The sequence below is a fragment of the Aedes albopictus genome, chromosome 2, assembly GCF_035046485.1.
Source record: "Aedes albopictus strain Foshan chromosome 2, AalbF5, whole genome shotgun sequence".
NCBI classification, from domain to species: Eukaryota; Metazoa; Arthropoda; class Insecta; order Diptera; family Culicidae; genus Aedes; species Aedes albopictus.
The window spans coordinates 178649792-178663945 of NC_085137.1; the positions used below are offsets into that span (position 1 = coordinate 178649792).

Sequence of the window (14154 nt, forward strand, 5' to 3'; positions counted from 1 at the left end):
CAGTAGTCACTCTTCTAATAAAACAGATCAATTCAGACGGTTCAGAAATAAATTAGTGAGCTGTCCCCTTCTGGGTTGGCGCGGCCGGTATCTGTGATCAAACGTTGCATATTTAAGTCCTTCTTATCGATCTCGGCAAACACACGTTAACAACATTGGCTTCCTGTTGTTACCAGCGGGTAAAATTTTCCGTAACGTATTATTTGGGGAGTGTGGGAGTTTAGGGCAATAAGTGTTCAATTGACGCAAGCTCGCAACGGCCAATAAGCCATTTTACGAGACGTTTCAGAACAGCTGATCGCAGCAGCGGCGTCAACTGACAGAATTCTACCCACGTTTGTTTTTCTGGAATATCGTGTAATTTTTGAAAAGGTACTTGTTCGATAAATTGGAGATATGAGAAATTTGAGCCAAAATAGGCTCAAAAGCTGTCGTAAAAGCAATACAAAACTCAATAATTCATCAGGTATTTTTTTTCGTTGCGATTCACTCGTTAACTTGCGAAAAAAAATTAAATAAAAATTTCTAATTATGGTTTTAGCCGGTTTCAAAAACTACGCTTGACTTGCGCGCAGTCATTAACTATCATCAACTGGATGATGATTGAAAACGTAAACATCAGAGCGCGTACTTCTGTCGTTTGACTAGCCTCATAAAATAGACTATTTGTTTTCCGCGCCTGGGCGGTGTTGCGCATACACTGAACGGCGGCTTGCGGTGAAAACTACTATTCTGAGGGTCAGGTCAATTTAAAATACACAACGCCACTAAATTTGTGCAGACTGAGTTTCGTTTCAATTCAACAGAATTATGTTTTCAATTTTACCATGGACTCGATTTTCAATTAAAAAAAGTTTCTGTTAGCAACCGGATTCGAACCAAGAATCTTGACATCACCAGGCTCGCACGCTACCACTCGGCTATCGAACCGGTTGATGTGAGAAGAAACAAAACGCACACAAGAAGCGTTGGTGGGTCGATGATCATGTTTTGCCATGGTAAATTTTAAAACATTTTTATGCTTGTCATTACTGCAAGCCGCCTTTCAGTGTACGCATAGAGATACACCGCCTGAGTGTGGTGGGTGGCGGCCTCCACTGAACCGCAACTGGGTGTAGGCGGAAGAGGAGGACCCGAGAGCGTGAGCGGCCATTCGAGGGGAAGATAGGCGCGGCGAGAATGATCGTCGAGACTGTGTGATCCGGGTTCCGAGGAATCGACCATAGCACACACATCCGTACGATGCAGGTGTGACTTGTGCTGGAGCTGCTTGCTCGGTGAGGTCGCGGGCTGACTGACGTCTTGCATGACACCACTGTGTAGAGTCGGACGTGTGGCCATGCATGTGTGTAGAGTGGGATTGATGCCCGCCGCCTGAACGGAGCAATACACAGTGCTGCCAAGTTATATGCGGCAGCCACACAGAGACAATTGGAAGATAGTGGTGAAGTGAAGAGGTGATATCGATTGTGCTATGAAAATTCGCCGTTTTGGGCGAATAAAAGTTTTGTGTGACCTGCCAAATCGAGTTTGGTACCCGATGATTTATCTAATTGGCTGGATACCCTTGGCGACCCTTGAACCACGATCGAGAACGGATTCAGGATTTTGTCATGCGTCATATTTCGGCGCCCTTCCAAATCTCGTGACCAGCGATCACAACCAACTGCTCTAGTTGTCTGTGTACACCGACGGCGTCCCAAGCAATGGTCGTACCTCAGGCGCTTAACCGCAGCAGGTCATTTTCCAGTCACTGCTCGCCACCATCTCGTTCCGTTTCGGACCAACACCCGGGCAATTCCACGTGCCCGAAGCTCATGCGCGCAGCTACAGCGCATTTGGACCCTCAGCTCCGATGTCGTACACGCTTGTTATGCACTACAGTCAGCGTGCACGATTTGCAAGCTGAGGGGGGGGGGGGGGGGGGCAAATGCGGTGTAGTTACGGTAACACAACATTCTGCACGCAGCTCCTGCGGCAGCTCGGAAATCTATTTTTAGACACTCGGAAAGTGGATGGAAAGGAGAACGGTTTAAAAAAACAAAAAGGCGAAACCGATCAACTTTTTGTGGTTGCTGTCTTGAGTATCTGCGCGTTATCCATCACGGCCAAAACTGCACTTGGAAGTTGCGGCGATGAATGTCTACTAGGCCTGTCCAGCTTTTCAAAAATGTTCTCTGATTCTCAAGTCCACCCCCATATTTTGATTGGCATCCTAGAAGAAGTAACTGGTCAAAATTTCAGCCTAATCCATTGAAATTAAGAGGTGCATCAAATCAATTTTGTGTTTTTCGACTATTTTTGTACTTCAAAAAATCATAACTACACTAAAACTTGTCAAAACTTAATTCTTTTGGCAGAAATTGAAAGCTATACTTGTTTGCTACAACTTCTCCGAACAACGTGTGCCAATAAAATTGAAGGAAACATGTGTAATTATCACATTTGTGATCAGAAAAACCTTAAAAAGTTGATTTTTTGATAGATTTTGTTCTGGAACACCCTAATATACGTAATAAGTTGGAATTTTCAAAACGGCATCATATTCTCCAATGTTTTGTGGTTATTTGCTTCCTTGACACCAAAGCTGTAGGAGTTGAGCAAAAATTACTAAAACTCGTGAAAGCCAAATGTGGCCTAAAAACTAGCTTTTTGGAGGCAATCACGCTGTGGCGCGAAATTGTACTGAACGTAAATAGTAGCTTTGCTTCCTTGTAGTTTGCCTTGGCTACCCCCTATCACGGGTGATAACAAACAAGGGTGATGACAGGTGTTGGCTATCATATCAGTGCTGACGCGATGCCACTTTTTGCGCGCCAAAGCGTGATTGCACCCGAAAAGCTAGTTTTAGGCCACATTTGGCTTTCACGAATTTTAGTAATTTTTGCTCAACTCCTACAGCTTTGGTGTCAAGGAAGCAAATAACCACGAAATATTAGAGAATATGATGCCGTTTTGAAAAATCCAACTTATTACGTATATTAGGGTGTTCCAGAACAAAATCTATCAAAAAATCAACTTTTTAAGGTTTTTCTGATTACAGATGTGATAATTACACATGTTTCCTTCAATTTTATTGGCACACGTTGTTCAAAGAAGTTGTAGCATACAAGTATAGCTTTTAATTTCTGCCAAAAGAATTAAGTTTTGACAAGTTTTAGTGTAGTTGTGATTTTTTGAAGTACAAAAATAGTCGAAAAACACAAAATTGATTTGATGCACCTCTTAATTTCAATGGATTTGGCTGAAATTTTGACCAGTTACTTCTTCTAGGATGCCAATCAAAATATGGGGGTGGCCTTGAGAATCAGAGAACATTTTTGAAAAGTTGGACATGCCTAATGTCTACTCTTTCCTCGTTCTGGCGATGTTGAGGTAAGAACTTTGAAAATGTGTGAGTGCTTCCGGGCCATGTTTGTGGTCCCCATTTTGTAGAAACAAATGAAGTTTTCAAAGTTATAGTGAAATTACAATTAAAACAATATATTTACAGCATATTTTATTGTTCGAAACTATACATGTACCATACAATGTGCGGTATATTGAAACCCACGTATCAGTATTTAGAACAATTCATTTACAATAAAATGTATGGTATTGCAAAAAAATATATATGGAGAAAAATATTTTTTTGTATTGTTACGATACTTAACAACATGTGTAATATATTGTAAAAATCTGATTTACAATTCACTGTATGGTGTCTACATTACATTTTATTGTTTTTATATTTTTATTTTTACAGTGGTATACTGCCGTGAATCGCATATCTGTCCCATTTGCATAGGAAATCCAGCAAAGATGGGACTGATATGCGATTCACGGCAGTATATATTGTGAAAATATGGTTCTTAATAGTACTGTTACAATACAACGTTCGGTTTTCCTACTGTATTTTTTATTCGGGTGATGAGTGGTGGTGGCAAGAAACCTTTCCAGATCTTCTTACGGGTATGCTTCAGATGAAATTAGAGTTCGTTCAAATAATACGTAACGCTTAGGGGGGAGAGAGGGGGTCTGGCGCTGTGTTACGCTTCATACAAAATTCTAAATTCTGTAATTCACTTGTAAATTTTCCTTGATTTTTCTTTTTAGGAGAAGCAGAATAAGTTGTCCTAAGAATTCCAGAGATTTCACCAACTAATGCTCAAGACAGTAGCGCAGTCAGAAATAGTCAAACATAGACAGTACTTGGTAGTGTTGTTGTAAAGAAGTGACGCAGCTGCACAATTTTTCGCTAAAAAAGTTTCAAGCCAAAATTTTGTTCCGCAAATTTTGACTCTGGGGAGGATTTTACCCGCATATTAAAATTTTACCAAATAATATAATTAGCATTCAGTTTAGCTTAAGATTTTATTATGAACGAGTTCTCGAAATAGCAATAAATAAGTTTCTAAAATTTTATTTACCATCCGCGGCATCAAATTTCGGAGGGGCGGTCACCGTAGCCAAGTTCACCTTCGGCAATATTCCCAACCGCGGACTCGGTAACATTTTGCCGGGCTGGACGGGAGTCAGCGTCAGAATCGATCCGAAATAGACGTGTTGAATGACTGGAAACTTCGACATGACCTCCTTCTGGTACATTTTAATCAGTCCGGTGCTGATCTTGGCCCAAGACGGAACGGCACTGATACTCCAAAGTTGATTCGAATGTTCCGCAAAGTGACCGGTTTTAACCTGTCGGATGTAATCGATACAGCCGACGAACATGTACTCCTTCCGGTAGGTGTCAATTATGTTATCTTCGATGAACTGGGCCGGTTCGATGGGGCTCCTGACGGCCAACTGTGCGCTTCCCCAAATGAATGGAACGAACTGAAAATCGTCCAAACTCCACACGCCATGGCTTCCAGCCGGTTCCATCCGATAGGTCACCTGTAGCTTCCTAACGAAATTCAAGTACTGCACAAACAACCTCAAACCAACAGCCACTTCGTCTTTCCGTTCTATGGCTCCGATTTTGAACAAGCACATGAGAAACATAATAAAAGACAGCTCGTGCCCCGTTCCGTAATCGATCCGAGTTGCATTGCCAAACGACTCCTGCAAGTACACATTCAACTCCGGAACGGCATCCTTCAACTGTTCGGGGATAGCTTGCTCAATCAATGCAGCACTTTCACCCTGCATTTTCTGGAACCAGCTCCGGTAGGCAATGTTTCCAAAGCGAGCAGGTTGATCCACCGGAGGGGTCTCAATGGCCAGCTGCTCGAATCTTTTCAACGCCTCAATCAGCTTCTCTATTACGGGACTCAGCTCGACCGGTTGGCTCTGTTTGGTGCCCTGCAGGGCCACGCACATACTGCTTATGAATCCAAACACGTCGTAATAGGCTTCGGATTGCTCCCACAGGGTCATATCCATTCGGGTTTTGACCAGCTTCTCGGGGATTTTGTAGGCGTACTTCGCCGGTGTCTCTGCTGAATGGTTAAATAAAACTTTGTTTATATATAAAATAGAACAAAAAAAAACCGTGCTTACCTGAGGTAGCCATGATAGTTAATTGTAATAGGCGTTAATTTAAGCAATAATAATTATTAAATAACGAATAATTTTCGCTGTTTTGCTCCGTTTGCTTTTTTGGAAAATCTTTTGCAAAACAAGCAAAACAATCAACAAAAGTCGCGTTCACAAAATGTACTAAAGTTTTTTAGCACTTCGAAATCAAATCACGCTTAAAATACTTTACTCAAAATTGGGTTCTTTAGGGGTATCCAGATTATTGCATAATCGGAATCTCCGTCCAATAATCGAAATCCAAAATTTCATCATTTTTTGGTGCCCGGGAACAATTTTTAAAATGAATTTAAAGTTTGTATGGGGGAATTTTTTTGTTCGAGTTGAACTGTCACTTTATTGAACTGTCATTCTATCCACGGAAATTAAAACTGTTTTCTTTATTTAACCATCAAAACAAAGGAATTGGGTTCTTTAGGGGTATCCGGATTATTTCATAATCGGATTCTGCGCCCAACAATTAGTCGAAACCCAAAATTTCATAATTTTCGGAGTTCGGGAACTATTTTTAAAATGCATTTGAAGTTTGTATAGGGCACTGCATTATTTTGATTTTGTATGGTATTTTGACGTTTCTTGGCCTTGTTGTTTACAAAATTTCTGTAAGAGTGAAAGAGAAGGAGAGAATTTCATGCAGTGCCCTATGGGGAAATTTGTTTGTTCGGGTCGAACTGTCACTTTATCAATTGAACTGTCATTCTATCCACAAAAATTAAAACTGTTTTGTTAATTTAACCATCAAAACAAAGGTATTGGAATCCAATAAAATCACGTTATACTCAGAAAAATGAGCTTTTTCGATTAGGCTCTCGCATTTATGCATATTTGCGGTTGTGCACTTTTTGGAAAAAAGGTAAACTGACCTTAGCCAAATTTGAGTTTTTTAAACTTCTTCGCTGGGTTAAAATATTTTTCCGTGTTCATCGTCCATCACTGCAAAAAAATGAGTAGCTTCGAATGAGTGTGCTGGATCTGCTTTACCGAGGTCAGCTGTCATTTTGTGACAGTCAACCAGCTGATACGCTCCTTTTGTCGTTGCTGGCTGTCAAAAGTTGTGCTTTTGCCGAAACGTAATCTGAAAACATCGTAGGTCTGCACATCACAAGATTTTCCCTTCAAAAATTCACCATTAAACGATTTAATTTCAACAGAATGGCTCGCTACGTTGGATTGGACAAGTTGGGCAAACTGTTCGGCTATATCCGTGACAATGGTGGCATCCGGGCCAGTTTGTACAAGCTGTACAGGTAAGTTCGAATCGTCTGCTTTTATCTTATGTAACGTGAGCGGGATGGATCGGAGCAATAATAACATACGAATCGTGCGAAATTTGCTATTTCAGAATGGATGAAATGAAGGCCGGCCGGTTGGTTGGTCAGGACAAGTACGGTAACAAATACTTCGAAGATCCGTCGCAGTTCTATGGACGGAACCGTTGGGTCGAATATGCTCCGCACTTCAACCTGGAATACGACGGATCGCAAATCCCAGCCGAGTGGTTCGGATGGATGCATTACAAGGTAAACGGCTTGATTGAGTTATACATAGTTAGGTTTGTGATTAATAGAATTATCGTTGCAGACCGATTTGCCACCGAATCGAGATGGATTGCGTCCACATTACTCGTGGATGGCCGACCACAGCGAGAACCTTTCCGGAACAAAGGGTACGTGAGATGGACTGTGAAACCTTACTCGAGATGATCACTCAACACTTTCTATTTTTATTTTGTTTTAGAAGCCTACATGCCGTACTCCACAACCCGCCCGAAAGTGGAAGCATGGGACCCGAAGAAGCCGGCAGCCAAACTGGAATAGATGTGTGAACTGTAATGAACTAGGGTTAAATATCCGTCGCTTTAGAAGAACCTTCCGTTGAAACTGTGAGTATGTTTATTCGATTCGCCGAAATGCCCTTGAATTCTTGAAAAAATGTCGAATCATTCATCGGTGAGATAAGCTGTAAATAACTCTACTTTAGCGAGTGTTGTCTGAGGATTTCACTTTATGATTTAAAGAAACGAGCCAGCCAAGGGCTGAAAGTCTCTTGAAAAAAGACAAATCAATCAATTTAGGTATGATTTACCATTTCCGGTTTATTCGTTTAATGTAAAGGTTCTGATTTGAGTAACAATAGCAGATCTTTTAATTGAGTAAGGCCACAGTCTTCTAACACTACTGGTTTCTCGATTCTTACTTCTTCTTGAGGTACTTGGTAAGGGTTTCCCTGAGCTTCGGTTTCTTCGTGGTTGACGACGTCGGTGTGCTCAATTTACGTTTTCCACTAGAACTAGGAGCTTCCGGATCTTTATCCCCTTTCATTACCCCCTCCTTGACGGCTTTGTTTTTCCGGTAGGCTTCTGTCATCTTTTGGATATTCTTTTTGTGTATTTCCTCGTGTATGACGATTCTTTTCGGGTAATCCTTCCCAATGATGCATCCCAGCTTCTTCTGGACGTCCAAACTTGCCTTCCATGGTTCGTAGATTATTCCGGAAGGATACTTGGCCAACTCTGGAACGTACTTTTTGATGTACTTCCCCTCTGGGTCGGTTTTCTTCCCAAACGCCACCGGGCTGTACACCCGGAAATACTGATGGAAGAAAGCAGAGGCCGACAACCACAACCAATTGCCAGCGTTCAGAGCCCAGTCGGCATCGAGTAGAAGTTCCTCGAATACACGTTGGCCTTCTTCCCAGGAAATCCAAAGATCCCCTCTAGTCAGAAAGCAAGCGACGGCATGCCGTGCCAAATGGTGGATCCATCCTTCCTGTCTTAGTTGACGCATGATTGCGTCGATAAACGGATAACCGGTCCGGCCATAGGTCCACGCTTCCAAAAACTCCTTGTTGGTATCCCACGGGACTTGAAGGCAGATACTGTTCCCTGCCATTTTGTCAAAGTTCGGCTCAGCGGCTGCAGCGCAATAGTAGAACTCACGCCACATCAACTGTCCGACCAAAGACACCGGGGGTTGCGAATGCTTCTGGCCTTTAAGCACGGACTGCAGCTCTCGCATGAACAATCTTGCACTGAGACAGCCGAACTTCACGTAAGGGCTCAGAACTGTTGTGCTCGGTTCCAGTGAATTCGGAGAAGTGTTTGGTTTCTCGAACGAGCAGACCCAAGATTTCCGCTTCATCTGCTCCTCAAGACGCCGAAGTGCTTCCGTTTCACCGCCAGGAAATTTACATTCACCCAAATCTTCCTCTTTTACTCCCAATTCAACGAGTGACGGTGGATCGTAACAGTTGGCCATCTTCCGCTCATTTACGTCCTGCTTCGGAACGGATTCCGAAGGTAACGGCACCTGCGGTGCATCAACTGGCTGAGGGATCTTCAAAGCAGCTGCCAACGAACCGTACTTCTGGTAAGTCAGCGGCGGTCTTCCGGAATTCATCTTCAGAATCGCATCCGGGTCGTAGATCGTAAGAGATTTCTCAATCAGTATTTTAACTCCATGCTCCTTGGCTTGCTTTTCAATGGTTGCATCCCGTTTCAGTGAGTACGGTTCGATGTCACGTTCGAATGTGAGGAAAGAAACCTTCCACTCCTTAAACAACTTTGGAAACACATCCTCTGGCTTTCCTCGCACGACGTAAAGCCTGAAAAGGAAAAGAAAATCATTTGCCAAATCCTAAATTCCCGTCTAATTCTTACCTGCTATTGATTTTCCGGAGATTTTTATCCAAATCAACCAGCGATTGCTGCAGGAACCGCCACCGGTTGGGTCCCACTCGCAGCCACTGAACGATCTCGGGATCGAGGATAAAAATGGGCCTCAAAGCGTGTTGCTGCGGTGAATCGTAGCATCGGCGAATCGCTGCTACCAGTGCGGGATTATCGTGCACACGTAGGCCCTTGCGGAACCAGTGGATTACCGTTGATTGCTGTGAGGACATTGTTGGAACCGGTAAACGTAAAAAGCGATCCAGAAGCACCACCAGATTGTTTTGCTTTAACTTTCCCGCAGCAGGCAGAACAGCGTTGTTTACAAATTAGTCGGTAAAGAAGAAAGCTGATGTACTAAAATTTACGAACGCACTCCAACACACTGAAAATGAAGTCTACCCATAATAGTAAAATACACGGAGCCGCCAAACCTGAGAGCAGAGTTGCGCAATAGAGTCAGTCTAGTTAAATAAGGGCCAGCTACAATGGGGAGCGACGCGCAGCGGCGCGGCAGCGCGCCAGTTGCGGCAAGCGTACTAAAATGTGAAAAACGAATGCCGTTGCCGCTTTGCTGGCTACAATGCGAAGCGGCATTGACAGGTTCATGTGAGGAATGTTTACGCATAGAAGTGATTTGTTGAAAAAAGGATGAGCCTGATCATTACCAGGATCATTCCATCAGGAGGAACTTGGAACTGGAAATATTCTTCTGGGAAACCCAAGAGGGATTCTTCGTGAATCCAGGGCATCTTTCGGGATATAAACCGATGAAATTATATAAGGGAGCTGCAGAAGGAATTTTCAAAGAAATTCCTATGGGAATCTTTGGAAGAATGTTTAAAGGATTGTTTCGCATCATTTGAAGCAATGAACTCCTCATGAAATTCTCCAAGAAATTCCTGGGGCCTTCTGGCGGAATAGCAGAGGGAATCTTCGGAAAATATCCTGAAGAAATTCCTCGGATAATTTAATTTATTTGTACCTATTCCTCTTCGGAGACATTCGTGGCGGTATTTTCAAAGAAACTCTTGAATGAAATTTAAATATTTTTTGGAGCTTTATTTGAATAACAACCATATTGAGGAACTGTTTCAGGAAATTTCTAGCAAAAAGTCATGGAAGGATTCCTGAGAAATCCTAAGAAAAAAAAAACAATTCTGAAGTAAACTACGGGAGAATTATTGGAAGAATCGTTGGGCATATTTCTGGAGAAATCTTTGAGGTTTTTTTTTGGAAATCCTTGAATAGATTCCTAGTACAGTCCACGAAGCAATTTCTAAAGAAATCAACGGAGAAATTTCTTGAGAAATTCTCGGGAAATTTCTAGAGGAATCCTTGGAAAGTTGCCAAAAGAAGCCTAAAAAAAAGGAAACAACTCCAATAAAATTCCTCCAGAGATTCCTCAAGAAATTTTTCTAGAAATACATTCGGCTTGATCTTCAGCGATTCCTTCAAAGATTCGTCCAGTTATTCCTCATGGATTCTTCTAGGAATTGCTCCACAAATTTCTCAAGGAATTTCTCTAGAGATTCACTTAGAAAACCTCCAGGGATTCCTCCATGTATTCCTCCTGAGATTCCTCCAGGTATTCCTCATGCAATCTTCAGGGGGTTTTGAAAGAGTTTCTCCAGGGATTCCTCTTCCAAGGATTTCTCCAGGGATTCCCCAAGAATTCCTGCAAAAATTCCTTTAGAGATTTATCCAGGCATTCCTTCAGGAATTTCTTCAGGAATTCCTCCAGGGATTCCATCAGAAAACCTGCAGGAATTCTTCCAGAGATTCCTCAAGCAATTCCTCTAGAGATTTCCTAGATTTTTTTTTCCAGAGATTCCCTCATAGATTCGTTTAGTCCCAGAATTTGTTTTAGGGATTGCTTTATAGATTCATCCAGTAACTCCTCCAGGGATTCCTATAGAAATTGCCTTGAGGTTTTCTAAAGAAAATCCTCCACGAATTCCTCCAGGATTTCCGACCGGAATTCCTCCAATAATTTCTCCAGTCCTCCAGAAAACCTCCAGCGATTCTTCCTCCAACGATTTCTCCAGGAATTCCTTCAAAGATACCTCCACAAATTCTTCTAGAGGTTCCCCAGAATTTTTAGACATTCCTTTAGAGATTCGTGCTTAAATTCTTCCAGTGATTTCTCCGGGAAATTCTCCCGATATTTCCCAGAAATTCGTTTAGAAAATCCTCCAAAGAATACTTTTAGAATTCCGACATGGATTCCTCTAGGAAATTTCCAAGGAATTCTTCCAGGAATACCTCCAAAAATCCTTCCTCGAATTCTCCCAGAATTCCTGTAGAGATTTCCCACAAAATTTTCAAGGGATTCTTCCACAGATTCGTCCAGCAATTTATCCCGGAATTCATCTAGAAATACTTCCAGGAATTCCTCTATAGATGTCCTAGATTTTTTCAGGGATTGCTTTAGAGATTCGTCCAGTAACTCCCTAAGGGATTCCTATAGAAACTCCCTGTAAGATATCTCCAAAAAATCCTCCAAGAATTCCTCTAGGGATTCCTCCGTTATTCCTCTAGGGACTCCTTCAGGATTTCCTCCCGGAATACCTCCAGAGATTTCTCCAGGAATTACTCCAGGATTTCTTCAAAGGATTGCTAGAGTAATTCCTCCAGAGCTTCCTCCGGGAAATCCTCTCGATATTTCCAAGAAATTTGTAGTGAACCACTGGATTAGTCTCTCATGCTCTCGCCGTTCTGCATGCTCGCCGATAGCATTGTAATATGCCTTCGGCTGATGCACAATCGCAGAGATTAATTAAGAAGAATTGTAAGGGCCGTGTCGTGTAGTAACGTGTCGATATATGTGCAAGGATTCCCCTCTGTAATTTCTCAAAGGATTCCTCCAGAAATTCCTCCAGGAAATCCTCATGGTACTTCCAGGAAATCCTCAAGATCCATCAGAGATTCCTCCAGGATTCCCTCTATAGAGTGTCTCCAGGAACTCCTACAGGGATTCCTCTAGGGAATTTCGAATCCATAGTTTCGTCCAGGAATTCTCCCAAGAATTCATCCAGAAATTCGTCCTGGAATTCTTCCAGGAGTTTCTCCGGTAATTCCTCCAGGAATTGCATCAGGATTTTTTCCAAGAATTTCTCCAGACAATCTCCAGGGATTCCTTCAGAAGTTCCTGGAAGTATTTCTAGAGATTTCACAGATATTTCTATAGGGATTCCTTCAGAGACTAGAATTTTTCTAGGGATATGTATAGTAGAGATTCCTCTAGGAATTCCTCCAGGGATTCTTCCAAGATTTCCTCTATTAATTCATTCAGAAATTCCTTCAAGATTTTACCCATGAATTTCTTTAGGAGTTTCTCAAGTTCTCCAGGAATTCCACCAGCGATTTCTCCAGACAACCTCCATGGTTCCTCTAGGATTTCTGGATTTCTTGAGAAATCCCTAGAGAAATTCCTGTAGGAATCCCTAGAGACATTTTTGGAGCAATCCCTAGAAAAGTTCTAAAGGAATTCCTCCAGAGATACCTCTAGAAATTCCACCAGAGATTCCTCCAGAAACTCCTCCTGGCATTCTAGAGATTTCCCATTTTTTTCCAGGGATTCGTACAGTGATTCGTCCAGGAATTCTTACAGGAATTCATCTAAAAATGCGTCCAAGAATTCCTCAGAAATTCGTCCAGGAATTTCTTCAGAGATAACTGCAGGAATTTCTTTAAAGATTTTCCAAAAAAAAAATCTAGGGGTTCTTTCAGAGATGCGTCTATAAATTCCTCCAAAAAATACTCTGGGAATTTCTGGAATTCCTCCAGAAATTCATCCAGAGATTCCACCGGGAATATTTCCGAGAAATTCCTTCAGGAATTGATCCAGCAATTCGTCCTGATATTTCTCTTGAAATTCCTCCAGAAATTTATCCTTGAAATTCTCAGGGAGTTCTAGCAGGGATTCCTCCAGAAATTCCACCAGAGATTCCTCCAGGGATTCCTCAAGAGATTTCCCAGAAATTTCTACAGGGATGCCTTCAGAGATTCGTCCAGAAGTTTTACAAGGATTCCCTTAGAAATTCATACAGTAATTCCTCCAGGAACATGTCCAGCAATTCCTCAAAACATTCCGTCAGGAAAACCACTAGGGATTTCACCAGAAATTCCTCTAAGAATCCCTCCATGTAAGATTTTTCCAGATATTCCTCCAGGAATTCCTCAAGAGATAAGTGTAGGACTTTCTCTGAAAATTTCCCAAAGATTTTTCTATGGATTCCTTCAGAGATAGGACCATAAATTCCGCCAGGAATTACTCCAGGAATTCTTCCAGGGGTATTTCCAAAGATTCCCTCAGGAATTCGTCAATGTAATTTTCCAGAAATTCCTCCTAAAATCCCATTGGGATATCCTACTGATATTTCCCTGAAACTCCTCCAGAAATTCCTACATGGACTTCTTCAGGAAATTCTCAAAGAATTTCTCCATGAATTCCTCCGGAAATGCCACCTGGGATTCCTCCAGGAATTCATCTAGTGATCTCCCAGAAATTTCTTCTATGATTCCTCCAGAGATTCGTCCAGGAATTCTTCGAGAAATTCCTCCGGATACCTACAGCAAGAAATCCACGGATACCTCCATGGATTCCTCCTGGAATTTCTCTAGGAATTCCTCCTGGGATTATTCCAGGGATTCATCCAGAATTTCCTTCAGGGATTTTTCCAATAACATATCAAGCGATTTCTCCAGACAACATTCAGGGATTCCTCCAGGCATTCCACTAGAGATTACCAGAAATTACTATTAGGATTCCTTCAAAGATTCGTCCAGAAATTCATCCAGGATTTTTTTCCGGAAATCTACGGATATGTATAACAGATAATAATCCCTCCAGGGATTCCACGAAGAATTTCTTCAAGAAATTCCCCAAGAATTCCTTTGGGAATTTCTCAAGAAATTTCCTTAGGAATTCCGTCAGGTATTCATCAAAAGATTCCTCCAAGTAT

The 14154-nt window shown here is 42.0% G+C and overlaps 3 protein-coding genes across 5 annotated transcripts in view; 1 reads left to right on the forward strand and 2 right to left on the reverse strand.

Moving 5' to 3' along the window:
- Positions 1-4334: 4334 nt before the first annotated feature.
- The window catches only part of LOC109397554 (serine/threonine-protein phosphatase 2A activator), a 205608-nt gene continuing 195788 nt past the window's right edge, over positions 4335-14154 (reverse strand). Inside the window, exons 2-3 of one of the 2 annotated variants that reach the window (XM_019669857.3) lie at positions 5485-5587; positions 4335-5420 (exon numbers count right to left, since the gene is read on the reverse strand). In XM_019669857.3, coding sequence (XP_019525402.3) covers positions 4402-5420; positions 5485-5497 — 1032 coding nt within the window. In that variant the 5' untranslated portion in view covers positions 5498-5587 and the 3' untranslated portion in view covers positions 4335-4401. Of the gene's footprint in view, positions 5424-5484; positions 5588-14154 lie in introns of both variants that reach the window. The other variant, XM_019669856.3, reaches the window with a different exon arrangement.
- On the forward strand, positions 6520-7406 carry LOC109419613 (probable NADH dehydrogenase [ubiquinone] 1 alpha subcomplex subunit 12). Of its 2 annotated transcripts, none has more exons than XM_019693842.3 (5): positions 6520-6610; positions 6672-6767; positions 6863-7040; positions 7102-7186; positions 7258-7406. In XM_019693842.3, exons 2-5 carry the CDS (start codon positions 6673-6675, stop codon positions 7335-7337), a joined length of 438 nt encoding a protein of 145 aa, XP_019549387.1. In that variant the 5' UTR covers positions 6520-6610; position 6672; the 3' UTR covers positions 7338-7406. The 2 variants fall into 2 exon arrangements, with proteins under 2 accessions (XP_019549387.1, XP_019549388.1); XM_019693843.3 differs by having other exon boundaries at positions 6558-6606.
- LOC109419611 (cryptochrome-2) lies at positions 7703-9607 on the reverse strand. Its single transcript, XM_019693841.3, has 2 exons — positions 9179-9607; positions 7703-9123 (listed from the first exon to the last, which is right to left on the reverse strand). The coding sequence occupies exons 1-2, from the start codon at positions 9418-9420 to the stop codon at positions 7713-7715; spliced, it is 1653 nt and encodes a 550-aa protein (XP_019549386.3). The 5' UTR covers positions 9421-9607; the 3' UTR covers positions 7703-7712.